Source organism: Scomber japonicus, chromosome 20 (assembly GCF_027409825.1).
Source record: "Scomber japonicus isolate fScoJap1 chromosome 20, fScoJap1.pri, whole genome shotgun sequence".
Taxonomy (NCBI): Eukaryota; Metazoa; Chordata; class Actinopteri; order Scombriformes; family Scombridae; genus Scomber; species Scomber japonicus.
Window position 1 is genome coordinate 20,371,175 of NC_070597.1, and position 25,375 is coordinate 20,396,549.

General features: G+C 39.4%; 4 protein-coding genes across 4 annotated transcripts in view; all 4 read right to left on the bottom strand.

The window, feature by feature from the left end:
- The window catches only part of antxr1c (ANTXR cell adhesion molecule 1c), a 35,374-nt gene extending 32,964 nt beyond the window's left edge, over nt 1-2,410 (bottom strand). The window contains exon 1 of the mRNA XM_053342009.1: nt 2,227-2,410. Coding sequence (XP_053197984.1) covers nt 2,227-2,384 — 158 coding nt within the window. The 5' untranslated portion in view covers nt 2,385-2,410. The remainder of the gene's footprint in view (nt 1-2,226) is intronic.
- Nucleotides 2,411-6,482: 4,072 nt separating this feature from the next.
- LOC128381967 (retinol-binding protein 3-like) lies at nt 6,483-9,487 on the bottom strand. The gene is made up of 4 exons (XM_053342008.1): nt 8,247-9,487; nt 7,711-7,901; nt 7,176-7,318; nt 6,483-6,808 (listed from the first exon to the last, which is right to left on the bottom strand). The coding sequence occupies exons 1-4, from the start codon at nt 9,438-9,440 to the stop codon at nt 6,483-6,485; spliced, it is 1,854 nt and encodes a 617-aa protein (XP_053197983.1). The 5' UTR covers nt 9,441-9,487.
- A 1,842-nt stretch (nt 9,488-11,329) lies between these two features.
- On the bottom strand, nt 11,330-14,098 carry LOC128381170 (retinol-binding protein 3-like). The gene has a single exon (XM_053341119.1). The coding sequence runs from the start codon at nt 14,096-14,098 to the stop codon at nt 11,330-11,332; it is 2,769 nt and encodes a 922-aa protein (XP_053197094.1).
- Nucleotides 14,099-18,912: 4,814 nt separating this feature from the next.
- gdf2 (growth differentiation factor 2) lies at nt 18,913-21,863 on the bottom strand. Its single transcript, XM_053342012.1, has 3 exons — nt 21,771-21,863; nt 21,372-21,693; nt 18,913-20,317 (listed from the first exon to the last, which is right to left on the bottom strand). Exons 1-3 carry the CDS (start codon nt 21,861-21,863, stop codon nt 19,404-19,406), a joined length of 1,329 nt encoding a protein of 442 aa, XP_053197987.1. The 3' UTR covers nt 18,913-19,403.
- Between the last annotated feature and the right edge of the window lie 3,512 nt (nt 21,864-25,375).

Consider the following 25,375-nt stretch of genomic DNA (forward strand, 5'->3'; position numbering starts at 1 on the left):
GCCCCTTTCTAACAAAGTGAGAGGCTTTTCACCCCACTTTCCAGTGTGGCCTTTGGGAACACTTTTCCCTACATTGTGGTTGGACTGTACATCATACAGAGTTCTTTTCAAGCACCCCCCCCACTTTAACTCTGTTTTGCTACTGACTGTAAATGTGCTTCCTTCCTGTCTTGTTTTATGTGACTTAAAGGAATACTTTTTTATTGCTTTTAAATACAATATGTTTACCACCCTTTGGTGATTTATGAAAGAATTAAAGTAGAAGTGTTTGCAGCTACACAACCTTACAGGTAACTTTGGACCTCAGCTCATATGCCCAAAAATGACTTCTGTGTATTCATGAAGGCCTGACAAGAGCCTTTCAGCATTTTCATGACCTGCATTCTCTGCTTCTCTGCCTGCTGCAACTTTCCATATGGATGGACTGGGGCACTGAGTGCACACAGTGTCTCATAAAACCAACTAAGGCCTGGGGGATGGGGTTTGGGGGTCGCTGTAAGAGGGCTGAGACAGGTCGCTAATGAGCTTCCTTTTGTTTGAAGTCAACAAATGAAGTCTAAATATTGTTAGTCACCCCCAGAATGGGCACCAGAGCTGCTAACAATAGCATCTAACATTCCTTATCTGCAGCATGTGACCGTGTTTACCGAACAGCGTAAGCCAAATGAGGCCATCCACATCTGGGGAGCAGTCCCATGTGTCAGCTATATTTCTGCTTGTGACTCAAACATCAAAAAACAATGTCAAAGGTTTAGTGAAGTTCAGTTGTGTACAGCACAGAACTTAAAATGTCAAAACAGAAATATGGATTCCCAAGAGTAAAATTTGTTTGGTTAAAGCCATCCATCCACATGCATATGAGATGTTGATGTTAAGCTGCCTGAGCCGACTCATGTTTCTCTCTCACCATCTCACACAACACATTAAAAAACAGGCCTTTAAAAGGTGCTGCATGCAACATTTTGTTCTCCAAATTAAGACCACATTTTCCATAAATGCTGTTGCTTCCTGTCCTTGCTTGTTCCCCCTCCCTATCCCTGGCACTGCTCTATCAGCAAAAGAGGAAGGATAAGAGCTGATACAGCAATATGCTTTGAATCCAGGTAAACTAATCCCAAGACAGAAAGGCAAACAGATTGATGAAGCTGGAAATAAGTTTTTTACTAATCACAATAATTGTTGCTGATGATTCACTTGTTTACAGTAATCACAATAAACATATTTACACATTAAACGATGAATGCAGCACAGATTTAAATGTCTGCTAATTCAACAAATTGCACTTTTTAACTGGTAATTCTTGTGGATAGTGAGTCAAAATATGACAGATTCCTGTGTATGAGTTTTATAATGTCAGATAATAGAAGTGACTGCATTAGAATGCGTGTAAACCTCTCTCATGAACAGCAAAAATGGAGGAACAGGCCCTGCAGAAGTTTCTCTTGCTTTTTCTCTGACATTTTATTTTCTCCCCAGCAGTCTGAGCCCAGCTGCTGAAGTCCAGCACTGAGATGTCACATAACCACAACATTTTTCCTATGTGGGCGTGCAGAGAGTGCAAATGAAAGAGCCAAGGGTGAGCAGTCACTGAGCTCAAATGTCTTTGTTCCACAGTTTTACCTAATGAAGATCTAAGGACAGAAATGTATCTTTAATAAGGTTTATTGCAAATAAAAGAGACAGTGTGCAAGAATTCTCTATTTTCTTGTTATGAGCAGTCACTGAGTAAAGAGAAAGGAAGAAAAAATTCCCTTATTGGTTTATAGGTGTAGGTTGAAAAGCCTCCTTTGCCCTTAATAATCTAAAGTTTCTTTGTTTTTCTTTTTCAGGGGAGCAAAAAGAGACATATAGTTTGTCAAAGTGATAAATCATTTTTGAAGCATCCAAGTCGTCACTCCTCTTTCTGCTTATTCAGCAAACTGTAAATCAGCCTCCCTCCAGCGTCATCACATAGATGCAGCGGTGCTAATGAGCAAATCTAAACGTAGTAAACAGTTTAAGTCCCCTACATATAACATTCACTTGTATCATTCACCTAATCTTTGGAAAATAAGCATGACACAAGCCAGACTAATAAAACCCCTCAACAGCAACACAAAAAGTGAATGCAGATGTTTTGATGTTGTGCCAACTTTTTCCAGTGGGGGAAACTGCAACACTATCCCAATGTTACTCCTAATATGTCTTTATGAATAAGAAAAATAGTACCAAGCTGCTTCCACTTACTTATCAAGCACAAAATACAGGTCAAAAGCGCCCTGACAGGAACTCTCCTCCTCCTCCTCGTCCTGCACCTCCGGCTCGGCTTTGGCGGATGGAGAAGAGAGCACAAATAATCCGAACAAAATCAGGAGAAGAGGCATGTTTAGCAAAAATCTCGCCATAATTTGTCCTTGGATGGGTGGGAAAAAGTTAGTTCCTTCTGTGGATAAAAAGAAAAAACCAACCAAAAGTGGCTTCTTACATCCCAGAGACAGTTAAGTAAAGAGGAGGAGGTGGGGGGGAGAGATGCAACAAAGACAAAAGAAAGGATGCAGGCGATGCTTCCACGTCTCTTTTATTTGGTGCTCAGATAAGGAGTCACACTGCCAGCCGGGTGGATGCTTTCTCTCAATGAGAATGATTACAATATAAAAGTTTTGGGTAGTTCGGGATCCACTTGCAGGAAAAATGCGTTTAAAAAACAAGCACTGAAGAAATCCAAACCCAGGTCAGTGGGAGAGATGGATAAAATGATGAATATGGGTGGTTCGGAAGAAAAAAAAATGGAGAAAAGTTTCCTGTCAAAGTGTCAAAACTGTTTTTAAGACAGAAGAAGAAGCCAAATGAAGCTGGGTAATGCAGAGCAGTGTTGGCGCTGGAAGAACTGGGAGCCCGGGGGACAGACTTGGCTGAAGTGGACCAGGTTTCATATTTCATCCCGAGGAGGAGAGAGAAAGAGGGAAAATGGGTCAAGATCCCATTTTGCGCCTCCCTCACGTGGCACACAGCGGAGACTGGGTGTAGGGCAGGATATGATTATCATTAGGAGTTATAATGTCACCGCTGAAATCTGCAATTTAATCACTGTAGTCTTTTCACGCTGAATAATCCTGTTCCTGTGCATTTATCTAGTTTCATTTGTCCTCATTAATCACTACAAGTTTGTTTACTCTCTCTGAGCTGCGGCTACCAGTTAATTACAGAAGTAGGAACATCCTCTCTAATTACACCTTCATAAACAGGAGACTGTGTGGTAAAATATGCTGCTTAGCACATTTATAGGGTAGAATACATTTACAGCCTACACAGTGTGTTTTTGTTGTCAATCAAACACATGGAGCTGATCCATACATTGCTTATGTCCTCATAAATGGATGAAGTTGGGAGGAATGGACTGATTAATTGGTTTTTAGAACTTGAATCGGCCAAATATACCGGTACTAACATCGGTGTATCGGTAAATACGATGATTTGCTAATGTCAGTGGCATCAGTAGCTGTGACAGTACATACAATTTTTAAGTAGGTAATTGTATAGCAGGCTAAAAGGATTTAGTTGTTTTTGAAGAAAGAAAGAAAAAATCATGAAAGTTATTAAAGATAAAGTCATTTTGTGCTCATTCAAAGGCAGTGTAATGATGGGCTGAATTACTTTTAAACAATTACGTTATTTTTTTAAAACAATGATTTCTTTATTTCCCTGTGGAATAAATAACAACAAAACATAGGCTATCATAAAAAAAAAATCAGTTATCGTCCAAATATAAAAAAAATTGGTATTGCTATATATTAGTTGTTGTCCAAATTTGAAAACATCGGTATTGGTATCGGACCATAATTTCACAATTTCACATCCCTATTATAAAGTATTACTTATGTTCTTATACACACAGCTAATAACCTACTGTAATATATTCACAACACACACAAAATAAATGTTTAGAATGAACCTGCTAAGGGGGCCAAAAAATGAGCTATTGGCCCCTTAATGATCCCCCAGTTTCTCCCAACAATGTTGTCCATTTTGAAATACTACATACACAAATTGGTACCACTTTCTCATAAGGTAACCTGTATAAAGGGTTCATGAGCATTAACTAATGGATAATAAATATGCTACTAATGCTTTATAAATAATATATAAGCCATTAATAAGCATCATTTGTGACTTGCCAGGTTGTGCCCCATAACATTTTATGTAATTCCACAGGAAGACCCCTCTCATATATTGCTAAATTAATTAACAATTTATTTGTATGTCTAACTGCAGACTTTAATTATTTACATTCATGACTCATTAAATATAATGACTGCAGACCTGATGACCTAGAATATGTGAAACACAGACAGCACATCGATATAAGTAATGAATCAGAAACTGAGACATGTCCCTTTATTAATGATCCATCATCATTTATGAGTGCAAGGCTCAAATCTGTATTCATTCTGTATCTGTAAACTAGACACAGGGCCCCTTTGAAATAATGAATGATCGAGATCAAGTAACAGGACCTACCTGAAGACCTTTATGATGCGTTATTGTGTGGAGTGTATTCCCATATTTCCAAACAAATTAAAAAAACACCTAAATCAAATTTCAGACAATGGACCTTCTGAGGAGCCCTGGGTAATTCAGACTAGTCTCTAACAGACACGTTATACATACAAAAGATGCTTAAGGTTCTGGCTAGTTTCAGATGGAAACAGAAAGCTTAGCCAGAGAAAAAACAATTGTTCATTGACACTACCTCCTGAGGTTTCCTCCTCCAGAAACACTCATCTTCTGAGAAATACATAACTTAATCGCAATCTGCTATCCTGTCACTTCCACACAAACCAGGCAGAGAAACAGTTTCCTGGAAAATAAAGTAGGCTGACTTCATAATGTAGCCAGTCTCAACACATGTTGATGTGTGAATTACAAATGCAAATGTTTGTGTGCTTTGTTTGAGTACCAGAGCCTTGCTTTTCTACCTGACATCCACTTATATCCACTCATACCCCCTTATGTATATACTCAAATGCAACATGATGTCATCCCAGTCAGTTTTGGTTCCTGAAGTATCAAGTCAGTTTCTTCTCATAACCAGTCTAATGCAGTTCAATCAATCAGTTAAGATTGTTAGTGTTGAATACAAACCAGAAATTCATGTAATATAGCCAAGTGCTTAATATTTGAAAGCCAAAAAAGTTTGATACAAAAATGTATGTTTTAAAGCAAATTTAGATTTACACACTCATGTGTATCCATTTTTAGACTCTTATTTTGACATTTGCCATCTAAAGAAGAGGGTCTAGTCGTCTTCCTGTTGTCTCTTTTTATTTCTGAGATATGGGCTGAAACCAGGGTTACTCATCAACATCAAGCCCAAGTGGCAAATGCATGAAGTATGTACATAAAATTATTTAGAGGAGATTTTTGGGGCTCAAATGCCATTAGTAACTAATAAACCACTGAAACCACCTATGCTGTCACACAGCATAGACTATCATGTTCCAGTAGTCCTTGACATAATAGCCCTTAAATGCAGTGTAATCATCCAAATTGCACTGTCCAGTGACAAAAAACAAGGTTTGAAAAGTTGCATAACACGCCCTAAAGCTGATTCTGCTAGTGGTATACATTACTTTCAATTTTGATGACATTTTCTGTGGCTTTTCTGTTGGATGCCTCCTTAAATGAGTGTGTTCATTATAAAGTGCAGATGTAGAAGTCTGTATTTGACTGTTGGTGAACTGCATTGTAAAGAGAAATCTTGTAACTACCAGTTTTATAGGTACCAAGTGTTACAACAATCTAATTTGGTTTTACAATGTAAAATTTAAAGAAAGAACTGCTTACATGTCAAGTGTAGTGAACAACAGATAAACATCCTTTATCATAGTTTTTAATAGCGGTAAAGAGACATTTCTGTTGCTGTAAAACATGACCAACACACACTTTTGTTTTGTAGTTCTTTTGTCTTTTTATTGTGTCTCACCACTGGAATTGATACAACCCAAGTAGGTCCACACTGCATGAAATTCACTGCATAATGGACATACAGCATTTCCAATACACAATGCGGACATCATGTGATGACTTCTGACCAGAGTAGTGGATTACTTTAGAGATGTTACTTAGTGTATATTTTTGTTCTTACAAAGGTGACTCTTCAAAAACTTTTGAAAGGTGTTTTGATGATGCAACTGACACTCACATCTTCATATGATCTTCATAAAGGAATGAGCTTTTCATCTCCATTTACTTTCAGTCAGAGTAGCATTCAACAGAAATTAAAAAACTAGAAGTAAATCCTGCTTTAGAACCTTTGCTCTAAATTACAAACAGGCTAAAAAGGCTTATGTGTTGTGAGAACAAATAACAGATTATACTTTGTACTTTGTGCTTAACCTACATTCTTCTCTTCTTGATCAAGTCTAGATTCTAAACCTTGAAAGCATTTGGCTGCCAAAGGATAAGTGACTGTTGAACCCCCCTGGCTCTGTATAGAACATGTTTTACTTCTGGCCTGCAATGTGCTTGTTGAAGATGCCCTTGGCTGTTGCGAGAGCGGCATCAGCTGCAACAGGTATGTGAGGTGCGATGCCAGCTCCCTCCCAGGCTGGTCCAGCAGCAGTGTCGGAGTGGACGGTGGGGATGCTTAGGAATATGTTGGTCTCACCAACTGGGAATGTTTTGGGTGGATGGGAGCCTCCAGCAGTTGTCTCTCCAACGATCATAGCGCGGCCAAGCTTCTTCATGATGTAAACAAACTCCTCTGCTGCGCCTGAAGTTGCTCCACTGGTCAGGATGATCAGACTCTTCTTGGAGCCATATCTTGTGCCTGAAAATGAGGGTAAAGTGGAGATAGAAGGGGTTAAAAATGCGAGGAAGATGAAGTAGAGAAGTAATAAATGACGGACAATAAAAAAGAGTTGAGGGAATGGGCAAGGGGTCCTGGATGAAGGTATAGGGTAGGACTGAGGGCATAGTTTACTTATAATTCCTAACCCAAAGTATGTAAAAATTAGGATTGGAAAATAAATCTCACTTGCTAAACAAAATGTGTTCAATATGACTTTACCCATCAGGGACTTTAAAGACCCTCCACATTGTTTTTATCTAAATGTAGGGGCCAGATATGTCACACAGCCGTAGTAGAGACTGTTACAATGAGTAATGTTTAATGGCTTGATCTGTTCTTCAATTACCAGTGAGTTCAGACAGGCTCAGGAGCTCAGTGGTGGTACCAGTTGATCTGTCATACAGCTTGTCCAGCACGATTTGTTTGTCGGCATCAAAGAAGTAAGAGCAGAAGCCTGAGATGGCTGTTGTTGGGCCGCCAAGGTTGTTCCTGCAAATGTAGTTACAGAAAACTTTGCATTAATAAGGGTCAGCTCATCTTATATAATCTTGGCAGAGGTGATGTTACATAAGATTTTTTAAAGCAAAGGTTACGATCAAATTACTTTATTGAACAACTGATCGGCAAAATGTTCCTGTCCTTTTATTCCTAGGCCAAAATCTTATGTTTAACTTTGTACATTCAGTTAATCCTCTAGAAATATAGAAATATCCATTATCAGTAAAAAAAAAATCAATACTGCACTTTTACTAACTTAATCCTCATTATTTTGACATGAACTGGTGAGCTTTAGCAACTTTGGTGGATGATTTGTTTGCAAAATTGGACACACAGTATTTTGAATAGCAGCTTTGACTTGGTCTGTGAGCAGGATTACCCACCTGAGGTCGATGATCATCGCATCAGTGTTGACAACTTTGTTCCAGACATGCTCAACAATAATCTGGGCAATGGCCTTGACCTCCTCAAAGTCTCCGAACATGTCAAAACGTAGGTAGCCAATGTTGTTCTCAAATATGTCAGTGTGGAAGGAGACTTTGATCAGCTCAATGTACATCTCTGGAGAATAGTCCTGTGTGAGAATGACAAGCAGATTTGCAGATTTGCACTGAGAGCATGGCAAGGATCCTTTTACTCATATGGTATATTTCCTGGTCTCAATAGAGACTTTAAATTCATTCATTAGGATTTCCTTTAGCTTAATCAAATCAGAGGCTATGTTTATCCACTGAACAGCAAAATCGTATGGACATATTTGTGATAAGAAGTGCAAGAAAACATTTTGACACATTGTTTGTTTTTCTACGCCCAAATAAGTGTTTTAAGTTCTGAAAGTGGATAAAAGGACTTAGCAAAAAACAAAAACTGACAGTGACAATTACTATCTCAACCAAAAATCAATGTACAAGGGTCTTACCATTGGTGGCAGGGCTGGGGTGTTGCTGGTGGTCTTCAGGCTCTTGTCACCAGATAGTGTCTTCAGGTCAGCAGACAGCTTAGTCTCCAGACTGGCCTTGGAGACAACCATGCTGTACTCGCCGTTTGCCAAGAGACCTTTCAGCTTTGCTGCAACATCAGTTCCGACATCCTCGAAGGCGTAGTTGTCAGCAATCAGGGTTGCAGACTCCTCAATGATGGTTGGAACTTGGGCACGGAGGTTGACGATCTTGATGGCGGTGGCAAGGGCATCCTCTGCATTGACTTCAACATCAGGGGTCACACCTGTAACCTCCCAGGTGGAGCCGGTGATGGGGTTGATGGACTTTGCAGTTGGCACAGTAACATAGAAGTCACTCTCTCCCACCTTGAATTTATCAACTTTCACTGAGCCACCCGCGGTCTTCTCACCAACAATGGATGCCCTCTTCAGTTTTTGGAGGCAGTAGGCAACATCTTCAGCAATGCCCTTGGTGTTTTTACTGGTGAGGATGATGAGGGGTTTGGTTACGCCGTATCTCTCCCCCAGAAGTGTGGACATAGACAACAGCTTAGTGGTTGTGTCTGAGGGACGGTCATACACACTGTCAATGTGAATGACAGGCTCGGCATCGGTGAAGTAAGATACAATATAGGGGACTCCTGAGATGTCCCCGCTGCTGGTGTAGCGCAAGTCAAAGATCAGAGCTGAAGTGTCCAGGATTTTATTCCAGACCAGATCTAGCAGTAAAGGACCAACCTTTTCAGCAACCTCCTCCCCGAGGATGTGATCAATCCTCAAGTAGCCAATGTTGCCCTCAAGGATGTCGAGCTTGATTGAGGTCTGGAGGACGGCAACGAGCTGCTCAGGGGGCAAGGGGGGCATCTGCGGGACAACCACTGGGACATAGTCTGGCTCATAGGTGACCTTCAGGCGTGGGTCACTGATTGTGGACTGGACTCCGCTGCTGAGGACATTAGCCAAAGTTTCAGCGTCAGGGATGTTGAGGATCTCTGTGTTGCTGCCGGCTGCTTCAATTGCTTCCTTCATTCCCTGCAGCTTCTCTGGTGAGCAGTAATTGTCCATGACAATTTTTGCCATGTCTACGATGAGGTTGGAGGAAAACGAGGCATGGATAAAGGCAACATTTCCCAAAACTAGCAGAGATGCTAGGAGAAAGAGAGCCTTAGCCATTTCTCTCAGTTTAGTCAGAAAAAGGTTGAGTGGATGGCAAGTGGTTGCTGATGAGACGAACCTCCTTCTGCGAAGAGGTTCTTTGTCAAATGGCACTGTTGTGGCTGGAAGGTTTCTGTTAACTCACTTGTAAGAGGATTTATCCCACAATAAACCTTTAATCGTATTATCCTGAGTCCTTCTGTAAGACAATAATAACCCTGCCAAGTAGGTGTAGTAACCAGGAGGTATTTCTAAAGATAATGGTCTTAAATTTACACAAGGTATTTTGAACATTTATTTAAAGCTACCATTGTCATATAAGGTCAGTTTTGTAAGTGACACATATCTAGAAAAGGGATTAAGGTCTGGTGAAAATACTCATCCTGCTATGATTAGTGGCTATTAATTATTGAACCCCTTGGTGTCAGTATGTAAGTGGAAGTGGAAGTCCTTTTGTTTTGGAAGATGAAAACACAAGACTCATTGTAAAAACTGACTGCCATAAAACTCAACACACAACTTAAAGTGTATGACTTCTCAATAATTCTTTCTTCGCCAAAGAGGAATATAGAAAAGCATTTTTAAAATAAGAATAAGAATGACCAATAAATTATTTATTCATAAATATTCATAAATGGTACACATGTAATGGCAGCAGTGTAGTTGAGCTGGTGACTGTGTCTGTTTGAATAGCAAGATTCATTTTTGGTTTGTTTGGTACCTGCTCCCTCTGCTGGTAGGTTGTGCCATTAGGAAAAAAAAACAAGCTCTACACATCATTGTACCAGACTGAAAAAACACAGTGCAAAGCAAAAAGCAAACAACGGCAAGAGTTCAAAGACATTTACAAAAAAACCCATAAAAACAAAAACATTGTCACAAATATGGGCTGACAGAATATTCACCTCACTAAGCATTATATTTTAAATATCATCAAAGGAAATAACACACAAAATGATAACTGAAAACAAAAGAGAAAAAGGAAACTTTACACAATGTGAATAAACGTATGCAGGTGGGGGGTTATACTGTAGGTCATCCTATAAATAAAAAACTTATGTTTGGTGCATATTTAAAAACCTTAAAGTTGTTTTATTTCCAATACTTATTCACATCCGAGACCATTTTAATGCAAAGGGCTTATTAGACATATCCTCTATAATGTTTTTAATGGATAATAAGTAGATTTGAGGTATGATCCAATCCATATCTAGAAGTGCCTTGCTGTAATGGGATTTGCACCGAATCTATACTGTACATTGTACATTGTATTGTATTATCCATTAAAAACATTATAGAGGATATCTCTAATAAGCCCTTTGCATTATTATTGTCTTGTTTTAGTGTGAATAAGTGTACATAGTCATTCACTGCAAATCTAGGCAGGGAGACATACATGTAAAATGAATTACCACCAAGTCAATTTCACAGCAGAGACAGCTTTTTGGTGTTGGATTCAGGGAGTTAATACAAATACCAAACAAATATATTATGTGTTTAACACTACCCATGTAAAAATATTTCCCACGACTGTAGGCTTCTGAAACCACATGACGTTAAAACCAAAACCAGAAAAATGAAATTTGTCCTGTGTTGACAGCTCTCTTATACAAGGTGACCTCCCCTCTAATAACACAGTAGGGAAAGCCCTGGGATACATTACTGACTTTAAACGAAGGATCAATTGGCAAAAACATCACTCAACGATTACATTTCATTACAGGTTTTAAAGTCTGTTTTATATGCTGTAGCTGTGGTTAGTGGACCACATCACTGATTTGTGTGCCACTTTAACTACAAAGTCGCTAGAACATGCAGCTTTTCAAAACTGTACTCTAATTGAAGTGGTGCTAAACACAGGACAAAATGAACTAATCATTTTTAGTTGAAATGAGAATACAAAGAAACTATGTCCCTTTGTCTGTCTTCAACAGCCTTGCTGCAATAATCCTCTGTGCTACAGGAAGAGCGTCATTTGCCTGGGCAAAAACATGAGGCTCAACCCCTGCAAGGCTCCACACTTTTCCAGTAATGGCACTCAAAACAACCTGGTTAGGAATGGAAGCATACAGGACGCTGTCCCCGATCTGATAGGTTCCACTTGATAAAGACCCTCCCATTGTTGGCTCCCCAATGATTGTGGCACGATTCAGGTCCTTCATAGTGCGGGTAAACACTTCGGCTGCTGACCCTGTCATATGACTGGTCAGGATGTAGACATCCTTTGAGGACCCATACCTTTGACCTCTGATCTGAGGCAATGTCATGACCTCTGTCATGGTGGTTGTGGTGCGGTCGAAAACAGTGTAAAGATGCCGCAAAGGTTCAGTATTAAAGAAATAGGTGCAAAGGAGGGGAATGGCTGTTGAATAACCACCAGTGTTGTACCTCATGTCAATTATGAGGGCATCAGTGTTCAATATTTTGCTCCACACAGACTTTATTAGCTGAGGTCCAATGGCTTTTATCACCTCTATATCTACCATCATGTCAAACCTTAGATAGCCAACATTTCCTGGCAGAAGTTCAATTTTAAACAGAGCGTCGATTATATATCCCACTTCTTCTGCTGTAGGGATCTTTGGGACATCATGAAGTGACTCAGGCTCAACATCACAATGGAAGATGTGGAGGCGGTGATCGCCTGAAGTCTCTTGGAGGTCTGCTGTCAGCTGAGATGCAAGAGATTCAAAGTCAACCACTGACCAGTAAAAACCTTCAGCCCATTTACTCAACAGCACCCTACTGACCTTTAGTGCAACTTCATGAATTGCATAGTGCTTTTCTAACAATTTCCCAGTGTCCTCTATGAGGGACCTGAGCCCATCGTGAAAATCTGCAATGTCATGAATGTGGTCCACAGCTTCCTCGGCTAACACAATTGCATCAGGGACTACACCACCTCCCAGCCAACATTCCCCATTGTTGTCTATGAAGTTTATGAAGGGTACAGTGATGGCAATATATGTTTCCTCTATTTGAAATGTCTTTGAGTGCATCAGGGTACCAGATGTGATTTCTCCAATGACTGTGCCACGATGTAGGGACTGCATCAGGTAAGCAAACTCCTCCCCAACGCTTGCTGTGTAGTAACTGGTCAACACATAAACCCCACGTTTGGAGCCATAGGTTGGGCCTGTAATTCTGGGCAGAGAGCCATGTTCTGTTGTTGTGTTCTCAATTCGGTCATATATTGTGAAAAAATTATAGTTCTGGGAGGAATCCTGCAGATAAGACAGTATAAGGGCCAGAGAGGTTGAGGATCCACCAGTGTTATAGCGCAGATCAATAATCAGGTTATTAGTGTCTTTAAGGGGCTCCCACACCTTTTTGCCCATGAGCTCATCAAATTTATCCACTGCAGACAACATGACAAACTTGTCAAACCGGAGATAGCCAGTATTGCCAGAGAGAATTTCCACTTTGAACATTGTATCAACCATTGCTTGTAATAATTGCGGATCATCTGGGACTTTGTAAAGCTCAGGGTCCTCCTCTACAATGGCAGCATTGTTTTGCATGTATTTAATGATCAGTCGTGGATCTTCGGAAACATTCTGGAGTTCCTGGTTGAGAAAGACTGCAAGGTCCTCCTCCGATACGATAGAGAATAAGTCTGTAGATTGCAAATGTTGAAGAAGAGCTGGAACTCTGTCAGTGAAAGCATAGAAACTCCCAATTATGTCTGAGATATGTTGTACAGCTTTTGGAATGGCACTCCTCACAACCAGAAGGGACTTGGCTTTTGCAACAGCTTCCTTGGCATTGACGTTGACTGTAGGGGACACGCCACTTACTTCCCAGCTCTGGCCTGTGATTGGACTGACAGATCTTGCCACAGGAACTGTTATGTAGAACTCTGACTGTGCGATCCTAATCTTTCTGACTTTTACTGACCCACCAGCAGACCTTTCTCCAACTATGATCGCCCTCTTTAGGTGTTTGAGAGTATATGCCACTGCTTCAGCAGCCCCAATGGTACGCTTACTGGTCAAGATAATAACGTCCTTCTTCTTTCCATATCTTTCTGCCATTATTGATGGCATGGTCCACAACTCCCTGGTTGTATTTGAGGGCCTGTCATACACAGTGTCAATATGAATGAGGGGTTCAGAGTCCAAGAAATAAGAGATCATAAAAGGAACTCCAGACTGCTCTCCAGCTGTACTGTACCTCAGGTCAAAGATCAGTGAGGACGTGTGAGCAACTTTGTCCCAGATGTTGTCCCTCAGCAAAGAGCCAAGCTTTGCAGCTGTCTCCTCCCCAATGATCCTATCTATACGCAAGTAGCCAACGTTATTTTCAAGGATATCCAGCTTGACAGAGTTCTTCACCAGTCGGATCAGTTGGTCTACTGGGAGAGACGGCAGCATCGGTGGCATCACTGGGACAAAACTGGGCTCATATGACACAGTCAACCGCGGATCGTTCAGCGCCCCTTGTACTCCAACTGTGAGCACAGCTGCCAGGGTCTTTCGGTCTGAAATCTGTAGGATTTCTCCGCTGTTGATGGCATGTTGGATAGCCTCCTGCATCCCAACCAGGTTCTCAGGGAAGCAGTAGTTCTCCAGCAGAATCTTTGCCATTTCTAACACCAGAGCTGGCTGGAATGATGAGTTGGCAGAAAGAGTACATAGGAGAAGCATCATTACCAGTGGTGGTGTTTGTTGCGCCATCACTGATAGAGAGAGAACTACTCTGTCTACTCTTTCACTGTGTTGTGTTAGTTCATTTGTCTGTGTAGAGAGATGGTGGATTTTGTAGGAGGGAACATTGTCATTGTCATGATTTTCTTTTTTTTTTGGACAACAACATCAATGTAAGAGGCTTTTGGCCCCAATAAACCTTTAATCGCATTATCTGTAGTGCCTCAGCCAGCAGACAATCGCACAAAACAAAAATGGATGAATCAGAGGTGCAGTTTCTAACCTTTTGGGTTCTTCTTTAAGGTGACTTATACAGTTACTTTGTCTTTGTCTAAAAGACTTCTTAATATAATTGACACATTTTAATACTACATTATAGTCTAATTTAGGCTTGAAATACAGTCCATTATTTACCAATTTATCCTATATTTGACTACCTCAATGTTTCTTTTAGATACAAAATTTAAGCCTAAGAAATATGTTCAGGGTGGGCAGATAAGTGCGAACACCTGATCAAAAACTCTCACACTCTTTTTCTCTCTCTCTCTCTCTCTCTCTCTCTCTCTCTCTCTCTCTCTCTCTCTCTCTCTCTCTCTCTCTCTCTCTCTCTCTCTCTCTCTCTCTCTCTCTCTCTCTCTCTCTCTCTCTCTCTCTCTCTCTCTCTCTCTCTCTCTCTCTCTCTCTCTCTCTGGTCTGTTATGAAGGCTTATGGTAGTGTATTTTGGTGCTGTTGATAGCTTTAGGGGTCATGTCTGGGTCGTTTTCCTGATGACATGATTACACAGTTTGTGGTCACGTGGCAAAGCCGTCTTAAAACATGCAGGATCAGAATTGGGTAAAAAAAACAAACACTCCCACTCTCAGGATATTGGAACAAAAGGTTGATTGGACTTTCTTTATCTGGATTGAATAATGAATTATTTACTCACTTCCCTCTTTGTCCTGCTTTGGTATTTTTCCCCCACATTATTGTTTCACCTATTTTCTTGTATTTTTTAATCAACATTTTTACCTTTTCACTTAGTGGATCATATAACAATGAAAAATGTCCCTCTGAATTTTACAGACTTGCAAGTGCCAAGATGACAAGTTTTCAATTTTTCATTTCAAAGGTTTAGATTTGTGCATTGAGCATGAACCTGACATCTATAACAGAGTAAATTATGACCCTGATCCGGACATTTTTGCAGCTCAGAATTATGTAGCCAGACTTAATCTGTTTCTAAATGCTAACCGGTGCCCAGCTAATCTTAAAGTATTAAGTTTTAATACGGCCTCACACCTTACATAATACAATCCCCTATGCCAGTTTCCAGGATGGCAATCAATTGTTATGAAACACTGCAGTGTATTCTGCTACTATTCTATTTGTCATCATGTGTAAAATACAAAAAAGTTACAGCAGTGGCTTAGATATTATAACTCCCTTACTTGTCTATTTACTGTCAAAAAACAGTTATTTCAGTGAACTGATTAGCCAACATCATGAGGACTTGAAAAGATATTACCATTTGCCTCCGTCAATTTTGCCCTAAAAACATCACTATTATCTGCAATGCAAGTTGAAATGGGGGACATGCCTTTTTTAATTAGGAGGGTCAAGCTTACGTTGTTGTTGTGTATAGGGTAAATTTGCACTGCATTGCATTGCATTAAAGTGTACAGTAGCTCACACCCTGCAAAGGCCATTTTGCAGACGTGTTGGGAGCATACTACTGTATGTGTGGATTTTTCAGTTTTTGGGTTGATAGGGAATGATAAGGAGCAACATGCAGGGCTATGTAATGTCAAAATAAGCCGCACGGTTGTCTCATCAGCTATACGTCCTTGGAGATTCATTATGCCATACATGCCATACATGCAAGTATGCAGCAACAATTACAATAGAAACCTAAACTGGAACCAAACTATAAATAGTACAAAACTATATAGATCATATTTACAGATGGGTGAAAAGAACTGGAAACTGGGCGCACAGGTGCTACATTCTTCATCCTTTGTTGTGAGAACAGTGAAAAAGTGCATCAGACCACCTTTCAGTGTACACAGTTGAATTACTTGTAATCTTGTTAACATTGCCATAGGTGGAAGAAATTCACAAACCCAGTGTCATTATTGCCTCTAATTTCTGCTTTCAAGCATTAAGTCTGTTAAATCATATTGTGTGCAGAATATTGTTTATGAAATCTTTTATGTGCTACTCAGGCTACATTATAGGGGATTGGATGTTTCCTTCCTTTGGGTTCCTGCTCAAGTAGGGGTGGAAGGAAATTAGATGACAGACATATTGGCTAAAAAATCACTAAAACCACAGTTAACTGATGTCATTTACATATCATTAAGTAAATTGGAGGGTAAAACTATGATAAAGGATTATCTGCAGCAATTTAGGTATTTTAAATGGACTTGCATGCTGCTGATGACTACTGCCAGGGAGTATCTTATTAGGCCAAAGCCAACTGAGGCAATTATTTTCTTGGCTTTCTGAAGAAGTTAAAATGGGATTGCCTGCCTTGTTATTTGTGGTATTTTGAAAACAAGCTATTTTTGATTATCCCGGAAGGACATGTAAGTGTCTGCATGAACCCTCATCAGTCCTGTCACAGGGGTTTCAGCTCTGATAAGGATGTGTCACTGACTTCAAATATTTACAAAGCTAATATTGTGCAGTATGAACCCAAATTGGAATAGTTTGATATTATATTTTAGGCTGTCAGAGTTCACGAAAGTGATTTTCTTTCTTATATTCAGTTTCCACTGTTTCCTGCTCATTTTATTTATTTTTTATTATCCTGTTTTATCCCATAGCACAAGGGATGTTTTTGTGCATTTATTTTTCCCATGTATTATACCAAACTGAAAAAAATGGAATAATCTGGTGTAAATAGTATCGCTCCAAATGTGTGGGAGATGTCAATCAAACACAGCTGTAGAAAGAGGTCTAATCAGGCAAACAATTTAATGGAGCAGTAGCAAAAAAGAAACTCTGGGGGACAAAAAGCTAGACAACAAATAAAAACACAGCTTTAAAATACCCTGGTGGTGAAATGTAAATTTGCAAATGCTTATACAGTACATGACTACACCAACTTTAACAGAATATCATCTGCTATAGAGGAACCTCTTGGCAGTTTCTGGTTGCTGCTGAGTGGATACACAGCTGTTTTCACTGCCATCTAATGAGGGTGAGACACACTCATAACTTACTGCAGGATTGAAGGGTCCCCACTGCTACTTTGGTGGCAAAAAACATACAATAAGAGTGTTTAGGCACTGTGTTTTCCAATAAAGTGTTCTTTTAACACTTCCATTTTACAGTGAATGAAAAAAAATCTCAGATGTAGCACTGCCATTCTCCAGCTTCTCCACAGTTTACCAAAACCTTTGTCAAAGCAGACATTTTGACTTGTCATGATAGGAAAGGCACAGGTGTTACTAACAACCTTGACAATGGTTTTATTGTGTCCCTGTAAACCATGACAGAAAATGGAAAATGAGCCAATAAGCACAATATCAAATCATGCAAATGGAATTATTCGTCATTAATTTTATTATTTACACCTGTGCTTTGTCTACTACCATTTCAACACTCCTCCTTGCTCTCTCTGCCTGAGTTCAACTGGAACTTTTTCAGCTGGTGTAAACCATTCACTACAAGGGGACGACAGGGTGGTCAGATTTAAAGCACAGCTGCACTCACTGTGGTCTGTTCACAAAACCTAAAAGAGAATTTGAACGTAAATCACACGCACAAATACAATTTTCACCCAACTAGTAATCCTTTGGAATCATTCCCAGAACAAACAGCTGCAAAGATCCACAGATGATGGTTAATTATAGACACAGTACAATTTGTAGAGAGGGAAAAATCTGCCTCCCTGACACATTTAAAACATATCAGCACAAGATAAAAAATCTCTTCTGTTACACTCAGTTGTTATCTTGATAACTGAAAGCAAATAATCTACCCAACCAGTCACAATAAATGACCTTGAACATGCTATTAAAATTGTTACCTTGTGAGGTTTCTTTTACAATTGCAAATGCATCATGTATGAAACTTTAATTCAGTTTAACTGCAGTTACAGTACTGTATAATGAGGCTTACTCAGAAATGGCAGACTTTCACCCAGTGAAATCCTGTGGGAAGCAAATAATTAGCTGGAATTAGTGGAATGACTGAAATGTTTTCGAGCTTTAAGTGAGGCATGATTGTGGGAGAAGTTTTAAGTAGAATTTAATTCTAGAGAGACCTATTTGTTTAATTATCACATTTATTTAATTTAAAATAGGAGCAAAAGTAGGCAACAAGTCAGCTATGGTAAATTGTATTTGTATAGAAATTAGAAGACTTCATCAAATAGGTTTGAGAGAGTTAATGTTACTGAATACTGTATGCGATGAGCAATGTAAATGAAATGAGTGATTGCAAATTTTTAAATTTATTTCAGGGTTGGAAAGCATCAGAAATAACATGTGGACATCATGAGATATACAGTAAAATCTTTCAGCTAGAAGGTATATGGTTTAATTTGTATAGGGTTAGCAGCTTGTCTATTCATTTGGATGATTTTTATTAAAAGGATGATATCTGTCTGATATCTGCTGCAACAGCAGCAATGTAGCATAATAGCTAGGCATACTGTACAGTTCCCATATCTCTATGTGCTTACACACTACTTCATATATATATTAATATAAACAAATTACAATAGTAATGTACAGATTTACATTATGTCTAGCAAAAGATTAGCAGATGAACAGCTGTGATTAAATGTCATCCTACTACTGCCAGGTCAATTTTACACCTCATATATAATAACATGGCATTGCTAATGGATCTGGTTCAGCATTCATTCATTTTAATCTATCACTAAAAATACAACAAAAAATGTCATTTTGTAGTAGTTGTAGTAGTAATTAAAGATGTACGTTTCCAAAAAAAATGTATGGATGTTTTTTTTTTTTAATTTCTTTCATACTTCTTACTTGTCATTTTTTCATGTTTCTTTTTTTCATTGACTACATAAAAAATAATACACTTCTACTGGCAAAATACCATAAATTGAAACAGCAAGACATAAGGTCAAGCTTTTCAATGTGTATTAAATACATTATGTAAACATCTGATTTTTATGGTTTTCTGTTTTGTCGTGTTAAGCTAAAAACTTTAAAAAGCTGTCTTTTTTCAGTTTCACATATGGATCTATTTTGTTTGGAAACCATGGGCATGGAGGTTGGTATATGACCTATCACCAGTGAACATCAGCCTGTAATGAATTAAATGCACCAAAACCATTACAATCATCTGTGATGCAACAAGTTTACACCAATTCTACCTGCACCCACACTCTGCCACCTTCATCTCCTCATACAGGTATCTGATAGTGAGGCGTCCATTCTCCTGATACATGACAGTGATGGGGTCCAGTTTGATGGGGACACAACATGCCATGTTGGCCTTCTTGGGGTTCCTGATGTTGATCAGCGTCTGGATGAGGGCATGCTTGGACGGGGTTGTTTCATCCGTCAGTGGGTGGTAACACAATCCTCGACATTGAAATGCATCATATTCTGGAGGTGCCACGATCCAGCTGTCCCAGCCGATATCCTTAAAGTTTACTCTGAGCGAGGTCCGTCTGCAGTACTCCCTCTCAGCCTTTCTTTTCCTCCTCCGTGGGTGCTGGGCCTCCAGAATCTGGTTTTGAAGTTCATCCCCTCTGTTCCAGTCAGCACCTGAGTGTAAGATGGCTTCTTCTTCATGCAGGATCATCTCTTGTAGTTCCTTCTTTGTCTCCCTCTTCCTGCTACCCAGGTCATCTGAGAAGACTATTAAAGCTGCTGAAGTGTTATCTCCAACAGACATACTCATATTATAACAGCCAGCTGCTCCTTCTCCAGAAAGCCCACAGTCCTTTCCATCCACTGCTACATCAAATCCAGTCATTCCATGGCCTGACATGATCCAGCTCTGAATAGCTGTAGTCACATCCAATGTCACCCACGTGCTCTGCAACCCTGTCACCTCTCGGCCAACCAGTAGTTGGGTTGTAGATTTGAAATCGTTGTAATCCACTTCGTAGACTTTGACGGTGGTCTTGAAACTGTGGGAGGTGACACTTGACCTGGCATCCGGGAGGAAGAAAAGCTGTAGTTCAGCAGTGGTGATCTTTTCATGGCTGGGGATGCTGATGTTGAACAGCAGCCTGTGCTTTGACTTTGTGCCATTTGTCATTGAGTGAGTTATATCTGTAGAGATAGGAAGAGGTCAGAGGGTTTATCTAAAACTGCAACTGAAAGTCTGTGGTGTCAGATGGGGGGTTACGTAGCAGAGAATCACTATTTGATATGTTTTTATTTGGCCATAGTATTTCAGTCTTTGGAAGCAGTAATTAGGCTATCATGGGTCAATGAATGACTGTATTACAACTATAAAATGAAAGAGGTGTTCTGGGATACTTATAGCGCAAAGGTTTTCCAATCTGCAAAGGGGGTCTCAAGTTAAATCTGAGGGGTCCTGATGATTAACAAGAGAAAAAAACAGAACACATATTTCTGCTACCCAAAATTATGTTCTTGAAAAAAAGGGGAAAAAGTAAGTTTTTACTGGACAATTTTACCTCATTGAGGCCTAAAATGAAGAAAATGAACACTTTGGGTGAAATGGCTGCAACCAGTGATGGGGAGTCTCAAATATATTGCTTCAAAAAGGTTGGGACACCACATTATGAGCTTACCATAGAGTGCAGCTGAGACTGATGGTAATGTTAATTTTGGAAGTATATAATCATAAAACAAAGTACTTGAAATTTAGATTTCACTGCATGAAAATTCTGCATGTGAAGTGATTATAATTCATCCAGATTTTACTCAAAATAATAATCTATAAAAGCAAAGTCATGGTGGTTCTAAAGGTAAATTGGTCAGTAGGCATCATCCCCTGAGGAAAATAAATATCCATACAAATTTTAAAGATTGACCAAACCACTGATTGACAGACCAACATTGCCATCATTAAAACCAGGATACTAGCATAGTTCTAAGAAACCTGACTGAATAATTTAACTATTAAACCTTTTACTTGCCAGTAAAATCGTATTGCATATATTCCATGTTTTTCTGTAGCTACAAAGAGGAAGGAACCTCTATTAAGTCAAATGTTGATAATATGGACCAGTTATTCTAACAAGGTAACCTATTCATTTTGGCAGGGAGGTAGATAGTTCCAGCAGCTACAAGGTTGAGTGTTATCATTATTAACAGGGAGTGCCTCCCTTCCATATAAGATTATTTCACATTGTACCTTGAACAGTGAAGCTTCGTATGACATCAGACTGAGGGATTGCCATGCTGTCAGACGCATACTTGTCGTAGAGCTCCATCATGAATTGAGGAGGGTAGATCTTGCTGTGCTCTTGAGGAACGTCTGACAGGTTGAGTTTCCTCAGAAAGTCCTCCTTCATGGTTCCCAGGAGGTTCTCCATGTTCGAGTCCATGTCTTCCTCCTCCAGAAGAGCCTCCTCTGACAAATGAGAGTAAAATCCCTCAGGGTCCCCTCTTTGAATGTCATTATTGAGAGGCTTACAGGTGCAGGAGCCAGTAGAAACCATCAGACTCAAACACAACTGGAGCAAGAATGTTCTTGAGTTCTGCATTTTGAAATGAGACTCTTTCTACTCAGACGAGCTGGTGCAAACTTTACCTTCTTCCCGGCTTGAAAACAGACTTTGCGATGACAAGGTTTGAAAATGGAGATCCCCAATGCAAGGACCACTGTCCTGATGTCCGCTCCCATGCTCCCAGAGTAAACACTGAATCTTGTGTCAACTATAATAGTAGTTTGGACATGCTTATCGCTGCTATTGATACCTTATTTTAAGCCTTGTTATCAGTAGAAGGCTGGCTGCTAATGAAGACACTGTAAACATTTGACAGCGATAATGAGAGAACCAGTGGAAACTGTGAGGTCACTGACAAACAGGCATTTTCATAAAATGCCTTTTCCCAGCTTGAGGGTGAAAGAGGCCAGTGGAACAAAACTGTAATCATTTAGAAGAAACACATAGCCTTCATCACACTGTGTTCTTTACCACCACCATCATGTCTCTGACAAGTCACTCTTTTCTTAACTCATGTCCAAACATGCATAGGTAATGTAGCTGCTACAGATACCGAAATGTGTTTTGGAGATTCATACAGAAGAAAAAAGTTTTAGGCACTTCAGACGTTTTGATTCTTATCCATAATGTAATACCATCAGGAAGTGATGTGATCAGTCTCAAATGTATTCTACAATGACCCCAAACATACAGACAGAGTCATAAATAACTATCTTTAGCAACAAGGAGGAGTCCTGTAACAGATGCTTTGGCCCCCACAAAGCCCTGATCTCAACACCATGGAGTCAGTCTGGGATTACATGAAGAGACAGAATCAGCTGAGATACCAAAATCCACAGAAGAAATGTGGCAACGTCTCCAAGATGCAGGAACAACCAACCTGCCAAGTACCTGGAAAAAACTGTGTGCAGGTGTACTGAGGAGAGTTGCTGCTCTTTTGAAGACAAAGGGTGGTCACAACAAATATTGATTTCATGAAGGTTTCTTCTGTTCCATTCATGTCTCTGATCAAGCTCCCAGTAAGACAGCGAAAAGCTGACCCTGAAACTGCTGAAGTAACAGCTACTGTGCTAATGGGAATAGTAACTGTAATTTAATTGCTGAATTTCACTTCTCATTACTGAAAAAGTAAGTAACGTGTTATTGTCCAATACTGGCATTAGAGAACATAAATACATTATTTCACATAATATAGAAGGTTTACTAATATGATCAGGTCTACCACTTAAATCATCATTGACCCATCGATTTGTTTTAAACTGATTTGAAATGGATTAGTATAATAGATGGAAAAATATTTACAAACTTAGTACAGATCTAATATATCTCCTGTATAGAAAATGCAGAGGGAGCAAGATACTCTACTGATGGTGGCTCAGCCATTTCACTTCTGTTCATCCATCCATTTAATCTGAACGAGGTCAGGGAGGACAGCCAGCTCACAAAGTATGCCTTGGTCAGGTTGCCAAGGGCTCACAGGGCTAATGCATGATAGACAATTATTGACTTGTGTTTTTTTTCTGCACTTCATATTCCCCAGTGATCGCCTGTCAGTGGAGAGGTGAGGACAGTATTAATACACATTACTCTCTGGCGTTTCTGTAGATGAAGGTCACATTTATGTAGTTTATGTTTTCTGTTCATCCATGATGGATATCTCTGACTACCCATTGTCTTCTGTTTCTCCCAAACATAACATAAAACACTTTTTCTGAAGAAAGAACAGCCAGACACTGACTGTGAATGACACTTATGAATTGATAAAGGCTGATACTAGGACTCTATAAAGTCTGATAGGCATGAGAACAGAAATTATTTCACAACATTGGCAAGATGGACAAAGGCATGATGATGGTGGCCTTCATCACTACATCCAGTATGTCCTAGATGGATCATGGGATAGCTTCTGTGGGGGGTTCGAGCCCAAATCACAAGCCAATGTAACTGGGGACGTTGGCCTGAATCCGGCCTATCTTGGAATTTCTGCCTTTCACCCATGCAGTCACTTGCTGGTTCATGCTGAGTTTCATAGAAATGCTTTCATTCTTGGCTGTTCAGGCTATTAAGGGTTCCTCTCTATGGAGTCCATCAGTGATGAAAGGCGACGACAAAATCTACTGGCATGGATGCAGCAAATAATGTAGGCATGCAGGAGCAAAACAAACACAGTAGGGAAAAGTGGAGGGAGAAAGGTCTGTTGTGAAACGGTGGTGATTAGATTATTCAGGGCTGTGTTATTACTGTGTTGAGAAATATTTATCAAAAACAGTCAAATTACAGGGTTTGATGGTTTATATTCACGGTATGCTGACGCTGTCAGTGGTTAATGTTTTGACCCATTATCCAACATGACTTTTAATGTCCGGAAATTCAGAAATGCCTCAAGTGTTTCCTCCCTAATTTATTTCTTATCATGCTGCAAAAGCATTTCAAACAGCTTCAAAGAACATTCAAACTGTCCGAACACTTTTTTTTTAATTGTTAACAGCTCTTTAAAGCAGCACTACCTGATTTTTTTTCACCATATGGGGCCAGTGGTATAACTACTGAACTGCAACTACAAAACTGATATATTATCACCCCCTTATAGCTCTTTTTTGTTTTTTTTACTAACTCCTAAGGGAAATATGTGGCCCTCAAGCAGCTAAAGGCTGCAAAGGCTAAAGGCTACGTCCACCAGCTTGTTGCTAACTTTCTCTTTCTGTTGTTTGGTGTTGTCTGCCTAATGTGTATGGAAATGATTTTGAAAGTGGTGAAAGTGAATGGAAACAGTAATGTTGCAGACCATAAAAGCAAAACAATGAAGTCAAACATGCTACAGCATATGTCCTGTAGGGCTGAGGGGAACTGCATAATTCTCGAGGGTCATGAGGTGGGGAGGCTCACCGTTGTCACTTATTCACTGCTGTCAGAGAAAGAGATATTACTGGTTTTATATTAAAAAAAGCAAAAATGTAAATAAACATTTACAATATAAAGGTTTTCAGACTTCTTAATTGTAACTTTGTTCAGAGAGGAAACTCTATCATAGTATTTGACGCAATGACTGGCCATTTTTAATTAAAAAAATTAACATCAGCATATTACAACAATGTATGAACCAATCTTTTAAATAACCTCCACGTAGGTATAAATGTATGGTATTTATAAGATATGGCAAAACATACTGTATGTCAAATGTCTAGTCTATACTTTTTACTTCAAAGTAAACAAGTATCTTTGACTGTATGTACAATTCAGTTTATTTCCATAGTAAGCATACACTATATTTATGATTTGTGAAAGTACATAGCATATAACTATTCAAATACACTTTTAGCCATACAGTTACAAGGGTGGATACATGTATCCCTTTTTAATTATGGAAATCTACTATCATTACTGTACAAACTAGAAACTGTACATGTCATTTGGGTGCACAGTATTTATGTCTATGAGGGAAAAATACTGAATAGCCACAGGAGGTACATTAACCTTTTCATTTAAAAGTCCCTTCAATTTTCCCAATATGCACAGCAGGTGGCAGCAAAGCACTATTTTCTTCTGTGGTGTAGCATGAAGCAGACACATGCTGCACACTGTTCTGCTATATTAAATCTCAATTGTTGTCAAAGCGCACTCATTATATACAAGATATAAACAAATAACTATGGAAATATAGTTAAAGAAAGATATTACCTCTCATGCA